At 40.0% G+C, this 7,422-nt stretch overlaps 2 protein-coding genes across 7 annotated transcripts in view; one reads left to right on the top strand and one right to left on the bottom strand.

Moving 5' to 3' along the window:
- The first annotated feature begins 669 nt into the window (after positions 1 to 669).
- tbc1d7 (TBC1 domain family, member 7) lies at positions 670 to 6,242 on the top strand. Of its 4 annotated transcripts, none has more exons than XM_030049248.1 (8): positions 670 to 786; positions 1,320 to 1,439; positions 1,750 to 1,830; positions 2,105 to 2,295; positions 4,014 to 4,151; positions 4,485 to 4,630; positions 5,056 to 5,185; positions 5,322 to 6,242. In XM_030049248.1, exons 2-8 carry the CDS (start codon positions 1,328 to 1,330, stop codon positions 5,406 to 5,408), a joined length of 885 nt encoding a protein of 294 aa, XP_029905108.1. In that variant the 5' UTR covers positions 670 to 786; positions 1,320 to 1,327; the 3' UTR covers positions 5,409 to 6,242. The 4 variants fall into 4 exon arrangements, with proteins under 4 accessions (XP_029905108.1, XP_029905109.1, XP_029905107.1 ...); XM_030049249.1 differs by having other exon boundaries at positions 727 to 908; XM_030049247.1 differs by having other exon boundaries at positions 727 to 1,089.
- Positions 5,890 to 7,422, bottom strand: part of phactr1 (phosphatase and actin regulator 1) — a 24,891-nt gene continuing 23,358 nt past the window's right edge. For all 3 annotated transcript variants that reach the window (XM_030049244.1, XM_030049243.1, XM_030049242.1), the window contains exon 13: positions 5,890 to 7,338. In XM_030049244.1, the coding sequence (XP_029905104.1) occupies positions 7,323 to 7,338 (16 nt within the window). In that variant the 3' untranslated portion in view covers positions 5,890 to 7,322. The remainder of the gene's footprint in view (positions 7,339 to 7,422) is intronic.

Here is a 7,422-nt window from a genome sequence, read left to right as displayed (position 1 = left end):
GTGAAATAACTGAAAACATGTTTTATATTCTAGTTTCTTCAAAATAGCCACCCTTTGCTCTGATTACTGCTTTGCACACTCTTGGCATTCTCTCGATGAGCTTCAAGAGGTAGTCACCTGAAATGGTTTTCACTTCACAGGTGTGCCTTATCAGGGTTAATTAGTGGAATTTCTTGCACAACTGATGGTTAGGACCATCAGTTGTGTTGTGCAGAAGTCAGGTTACTACACAGCCGACAGCCCTATTGGACAACTGTTAAAATTCATATTATGGCAAGAACTAAAGAAAAAGGAGTGGCCATATATATATATATATATATATTACAAATATACTACTTATATATTTACATTTATTATATATATACTGTTTATAATTATACATACTGTTTATATTCACACATACTGTTTTTATTTACATATACTGTTTATACTTATATAGCTTATATTTTATATTTACACTTCTTTTTTACCTTGCCTTATTTATTTATTTATTTATTTAGGCTTATACCGGGACCTGAGCGCTAATTTCGTACCACTAACATGTAAATGTGAGCTGGTATGACAATAAAGTTCCTTGAATTCTTGAATCCTTGAATCCTTAAATAGGTGTCATGAATTTTCTGTCCCAACTCCAGTCCAGTAGGTGGCGGCAATACACTTATTATCAGTTCAATGTCCACCGCCTCATCATCATAATCATCGAGGAAGAAGCGAAAAACATCATCGACGACTACGAAGAAGAAGAAGAAGAAGCAGACGAAGGAGGAGAGGGGATAATTTTGCGATGTTTGTAATGTTCATGCTGCGCCGATAGCTGTAATTAGCAGGACTGTGTTAAGCTCAGTTTCGCTGTTTTGTGTTTTGAAGCGTTACTGCGGCGCTGCACCTCAGCTAACTTACAGTAAAAAGTTAGCCCCTGTTGCTAATGTCATCGTTACAGGCTGAGTTAAAGAGCAGTGACACGGGCTGCACCGTGTGACCTTTCATATCTGACAGTTAGCTTGTTTGTCACTCAGTAAAACGCATTTGCTTCTAACTCTGTTAGTACATAATCAACACAGCCTAGAAAATTCAGGCAGCAATGACGCGGTCAGTCGAGATGTTTTTACTCGTTTAAACGGTTTTCAAATTGTAAACTTTGAACGCAACGTTAAGATTAATTGTATGCTTCAGTTGGTCTTCAAGCTAGGTATTGTAAAACTAAAATACAAACTACGTGCTGTTACCCTGTTACAATCCTTGAAGTCTACCAGATAGGGTAATATTAAATGATATTTGAGAATATGTCGTAGCTAATGTTGGGTAGTGTCACTGTGCAGGTGAAAATATGGCTGACGATCCCCAGAGAAATTTTCGCTCTGCCTATTATGAGAAGGTGGGCTTCAGAGGAGTCGAGGAGAAGAAATCTCTAGAGATCCTGCTCAAGGACAACCCTCTTGGTACAAAACATTTACTGTTTACTGATGGTTGAATGTAAGCCTGGCGAACATGCTGGGCGAAATGTGTGTTGAGCTGGTTATGTTGTTAGGGTTATCAAGGGCAGGACATCCCGTCGTGGATGTCCTGTCGACTCTTTACAGACCTTGTAGGTTCACCATTAAATTTTGGCATCCCAAAACTATCCTTGATACGAATCAGAACTCCTCTCACCTGTGTGATTTCCGTATCATTGGTTTGTCTTTGCCTTCGTTTTTTTGTTCTATTGCTTATGTTTTGTTGTTGTTGTTTTTGATTTTTCTGTACAAACAGATGTAGAGAAGCTAAGCACCTTCAGTCAGAGGTTCCCCCTCCCTTCCATGTACAGGATCCATGTGTGGAAGGTACTGCTGGGTAAGACACACGCGTAAACACACACACACACACACACACATGCACAGTTACACAGACTAATCCACAAACTGTGCTGTTTGATACAGACTGCCAGTCCACTGCAAATTGTCAGTGGATTGGCTTGATGTAGCAACCTGTTTATGCTCTTTTGATACGAGCTGACCCTGACAGGGCCAATGAAAAGCTCTCTTTGTTTAGTCAAAAGCATCAGGTTAATGGCCATCATGCATACCCTGTATTTATATTCCCTGAACCCCACTTTCTCGTCCTGTAGGAATCCTGCCACCCCACAGTGATTCTCACGCTCTGGTGGCGGGCTACAGGAAGGAACAGTATCAGGATATTCTGGAGGCCCTGGAGGTGATGAGGTTCATCAACACCTCCACACCCACGACCCAGGTCTACCTGCGCATGTTCCAGCTCGAGAGCCAGGTGCTGCCACGGTGCTCTGATACCTCACCACCGGTAAGGAGAGGGACCATTCATTCATAAATTGAACACAGAGCTCACCCTGGCCAAATTGGTGCCCTAAGGAAATTTTCTAACTGATTTTTGTATTATAAGTACAAAATAAGTGCACAACAAAATACCATTGAATGTAAATGATTGACATTTACATTAAATGTAAATGTCAATCATTAGAGCGATGCGTGCAGTAGATGACAGACCTCAACTTACTTGACTTGACGCCTGCGGGCTTTGTGAACTGCTTGCACCGGAGACACTGTGATGTGCATACATGTGCTGCATTTGTGTATGAGGCCCCCAGCGCAAGATGAGGCCCTACGCAGAGCGCGTGTTCTGCATTTAGGGAGGGGCAGCCCAGGCTGAACATTATTCTTTTGAGGTTGAATAAGCATGACAGGAACATTAAGTAGTGCAGTGCAATGATTTTATGACAACAAATGGTGGTGAATCCCCAGACTGAAGATAGCACAGCCTTGATCATGGTGCAGAATTTATGTTTTAGATGCTTAGGTTATGTTCTTATGCAGAATGATTAACAAGCAGCAACATGAGAAGATTATACTGATGCACAGCAACCTGAGGGGAGAAACAGGAGGTTATGTGACCCAAGGTGCAGAGGTGTGTGTGTGTGTGTGTGTGTGTGTGTGTGTGTGTGTGTGTGTGTTTGTATTGATGTATACAAATGGTGGTGGGCACATTCCATAGATTTTTGGATGTGACCAAGTGGCAGAGAAAATAAAGGTATGGAGGGAGTCTAAGTGTGCACCACTGGAGGGAAAGTAGACGAGTCAAATATGATAACCTTTTTTCTCTGACCTTTTGTCAAGAGCAGCAATCCATTAAAACATAAATGTTTCAAGGAGAAAGTAAAAAGTTAGAGTAGTCATTCAGACTGGGGAATTATTATGGCTGTTATAGTTGATACCTAGTTTTGAAAATGTTTCAAGTTTTCAAAATGTGTCTGTTCTGAAACAAATGAACATCATGTCATCTTGCTCATATGCATTGTGGCAGAATTGCCACTGGGTGTTTGAACTGGAACTGTTCTGTCACGTTCATGTTGCAGGGACTGTGTATATTAAAACACTGGAGAACATGATTGATTCCTCCTTACTGGAAAATTATTTTGCCTTTTCCAGGATATTTTTTTATTTATTTATTTATCATAGCAGATTATCTTAAAATATATCTCATATTGCAGAATCGCTTGTATTGTGGATCCATCGTTAGTGTAGGTAAATTATCACGACAGTATCATTAGTCATACAGTGATCCCTACTCCTAATTTGGAATATGCCGTATTTTTAATTTCTGTGATTTAGGGAGAGCCCTCAGCTTAAACAATCGAAACTGTGTTCAGCTAAAACATTTAACTACTCATCCATGATTAATGCCCTATGAATGTCACTGTAGTTTTATATGCTTTTCAAGTATTGTAAGTTTGCAGATACTGTATATGTAACACTCTGGACTGGTTTACTGCTTGCATATGCCATTTTAAACAGGTTCACAACCAAATAGTTTGGATTGTTTGACTGATGAATGAGACCCAGAATGGCTGAGTAGTCAATCATTCCTAGAAAATTTCTGATCCTGTGGTCTGTTCTTGTAATGTAACAGATATCACCTTCATCAGCTTGCACACTGATAGAATTTTTCTCTGCTAATCTCAAAAGTTGGAGTACATGACACTGGTGTGTGGTACTTGGTTTCAGGATGAGGAAAATGAGGACTTCCTGTCCATCAGCCGAGCCATGGAGGAAATTGTCGATGACCCTATAGACTGCTATTGGCTGATCAAGTGCTTTGTCAATCAGTTTCACACAAAATTTGGAGACTCAATACCCCATCTTGTGAGTACTAGATTTATCTCAAGATTAGCTGTAATTGCCATGCCAGAGCTTTATTTATTTATTTTTTATGATAAACTTTAAAAGCACCGTAGATCAGCATCTCTTGATCTGGAAAGATGAAGCCTAATTTTCAAAGTTACACATTTTTTTTTTCAAGTCCTATAGCAAGTTTTGAACATGGCTTTGGACCTGGCACTGAGAAATACCCTAGATCACGCTGCGTATTTTCATTTAGATGCCAAAACTGCTATTACAAAGTTCTTACATGACAAGGAGGCAGATCAAAATGTCAAACTCTGACCACCATTCTGTCTGGTCTATTCTGGGGTGCAGCCCAAAAGTCTGGAGCACTACCTGAGCCAGGAGGAGCCTCGATTCCTGAACCAGCTGAAGAGTACCGGTGTCTTGGCAAAGCTGCCCTACAACCTCTGGTTCAGACGCTGCTTTGCTGGCTGCTTGCCTGAATCCAGCCTGCAGAGGTAAGTCACCTCCGACTGGGGAAACCTGGTCACCATGCTTACACAGAGCTGACTTTGACAGTAGTGAATTTTTAAAACTTTTTGTCTGGGGATACAGATTTTCATAATCATTTTTGCAGTAACAGTGCTGATTTACTCTCAGGCTATTTGGAAAGCTCCAAATTCACCTTGGATTTGCACTACTGACGTACTACAGAATATTTCACTTAGTCTGCAATACACAAGACCTACAGTTTAAAAATCAATAACTTAATCATAAAATTAAACACAAATATGCAAACAGCCACCTTCTTGTCCTCAGAATAAATAAATATGCCGTATGTTTTTGAGTCCTGAAGGTGCTCTGTTGACCAAGAGCTTAGTGAGTTCTTGATACTAACTTTTGTGTACTGGTTTGTTAAGTCACTCTCTTCTGGTTTGCTCAGGGTGTGGGACAAGGTGATCAGTGGCTCCTGTAAGATCCTGGTGTTTGTTGCCCTTGAGATTCTGCTCAGCTATAAGATCATGTTGTCGGGTATTAACCGACCAGAGGGTGTGGTGAAGTTTCTGTGCAATGTGAGTGGATGACAGCACAACATCACGGTGTTATTGTCCATTACCAAATAAATGCATTGTTTTTGACCATTTAACACAAATGTGCTACTTTACCCCTAAGCCAACATTGAGATTAATTCCTCCTTTTGCAATCTAGATACCACAGGAAAACACAGATGCCATTGTGACCAAAGCCATCGATCTGTGGCACAAATACTGTGGCACACCGATGCATGCTGTATAGCCATGTGGAGCTCCAGACACCATGGAAACGTGGACTCAGACAATGCACCTTCCTTAGATGCATCTCATCTTATCTTTCTCTCCACTGAGAGAGCATTCATGAACACGGCAGACAGCATCTGTGGAGCTTCGATCCTGATTGACTGAACTGAAAACTCATCAGGTTTACCGGAGATAAGCTTGGGACTTTGGAGGCAATTTGGCATATCGACAAGACGCTTTTGCCAAGTTTTTTTTTTTTTTTTTTTTGGGAAGAAAACATGTTCTGCTGGAAATTTCAAATGGTATGCTTCAACAAAGGTAATGACTACCTAGTAGAATGTCATGCTCACACTTATTAATGAAGCCTATAATCTATGAATGTCAACACAGTAATCTCTGTTTGGAAAAGGCAGGCAAACGTAAACTGTATTTTTTAATAAGTTTCCTTCTTTAAGAAACTGCATACATCATAGAAGACTCACAATAAATTAACAATCACATGCAGCTTTTCTGCTTTACAAAAAAACATTTGAAAAGTCTCACTTTGTTTCTTTATGTACATATCTTATAATTCTGACAGAATTACATTTTAAAACATTTGAAAAGTACAAGTGACAGTAACATTACTGACTCCTGTACACAAGCGCACACACAAGCGCACACACAAACACACGTACACACACAGTCATGACACAAAACAGAGCAACCAGTTCTCCAATATGATCAAAACCGCCAATTCATTAACTGTGTTTGCACTGTAAACAATATTTGAAAGAAAGGTGGCAAGGTTTCCATATTATTTTGTACTGCTGAAGGTTTGTACAGACAATAAACTATAAAATATAAAAAAACAGTCCATTTACTTGTCATTCATTAGAGTTCAGCAACATTATACTGTGTCTACAGATAACATACTGTATCAAATGCAACAAGTTAATTTGGCAATTGTTTAATCCCTGTAAACAATACTGTAGGCACAGTGACACAGTGGGTTACAGAACTCTCAACATCTCATTCTGGGATGCATTCAAGATTACAACCTCCACAGCAAATCGAGTTGCTTTGGTTTAGAATGGACAGCTAAAACTGAAATGTGTTTGAGCTCTTGAATGCAGCCCATAAACAGATGGGGAAATAAGAAAAGAAAACAATTATTGCTTGGTTGATTGTTTTGTATGGGTTAGAAGATCTTAACTGGTACTGTAATGGTTTTGTAGAAAACATTTTGAGACTTGGATTAGGATCTATTCTTAGGACATTTTGGCTTAAGATACAGCTGCCTACAACTGCATGAGCTGTTGTAAATAGTTTTGTTCTTGTAAAAAGAGAAATGATCCAAGAGAGGACGTAATATGTGGAAGAAAACCGGAATGTGCCCAACACAAGCATGTTGCCCGCGAAAATATAAGTTAACTGAGAAAGGGGAGAGAGGACACGGTGAAAGGCAAGAAAACAACCTTTGTGTAAACAATGTCCCATCCTCACCTGTCATTTCCATCCTCAATCGCCCCATTGCAATTGGCACAGACATTGACTTTGATTCTCAAACGCCGTGTTCAGAGTGCCAACTAAAAGAAAAGTGCAGGAAAGTAAACATATCACGACCTCTTCATCATTAAAAAAATGACAATAAAAGGCTGTTGAATAACAAGAAGTCTGTAAAATCTCCACCAAGGGGAGAAGCCAGTTGAGAGTTTAAATCCATCAGTGCCTCTGAATGTACGTATGTGGTCCCATTCCCTGGTGTGGCACAAGTACACAGAGAAATCTGGATAACAATTAAAAGACTTGATGCTGTTGAGGGCCAGTCCATCAGGTTGAAGTCAACACTGGAGAGGGTAGCAGTTAGCAGTACGGGGGTAGCAGGTTGCAGTCTAACACTTGAGGCTTGTGTGGGAGTATAAAAGCATGTCCAATGTCTGACTGAATAGTTTTATGGCCGATGAAACCTACAGGACATGGAAAAGACACAGTTAACAATCTTAATTGCACAAGTGAGGCTGTGATAAAGCAGTACGTGCAAATGAAACATA

This window comes from Myripristis murdjan, chromosome 4, assembly GCF_902150065.1.
Source record: "Myripristis murdjan chromosome 4, fMyrMur1.1, whole genome shotgun sequence".
In the NCBI taxonomy this organism is placed as follows: Eukaryota; Metazoa; Chordata; class Actinopteri; order Holocentriformes; family Holocentridae; genus Myripristis; species Myripristis murdjan.
This window is presented reverse-complemented; position numbering and strand designations above follow the sequence as displayed.

What these genes read in the sequence shown, in the direction of transcription:
- tbc1d7 (XM_030049246.1), top strand. Translation starts at nt 1,165, where the DNA reads ATGCTTCAGTTGGTCTTCAAGCTAG. An exon ending in TGTGTGGAAGGTACTGCTGG is followed by an intron (nt 1,831 to 2,104) that starts GTAAGACACACG and finishes CTCGTCCTGTAG; the next exon opens with GAATCCTGCCACCCCACAGT. An exon ending in TGGTGAAGTTTCTGTGCAAT is followed by an intron (nt 5,186 to 5,321) that starts GTGAGTGGATGA and finishes TTTGCAATCTAG; the next exon opens with ATACCACAGGAAAACACAGA.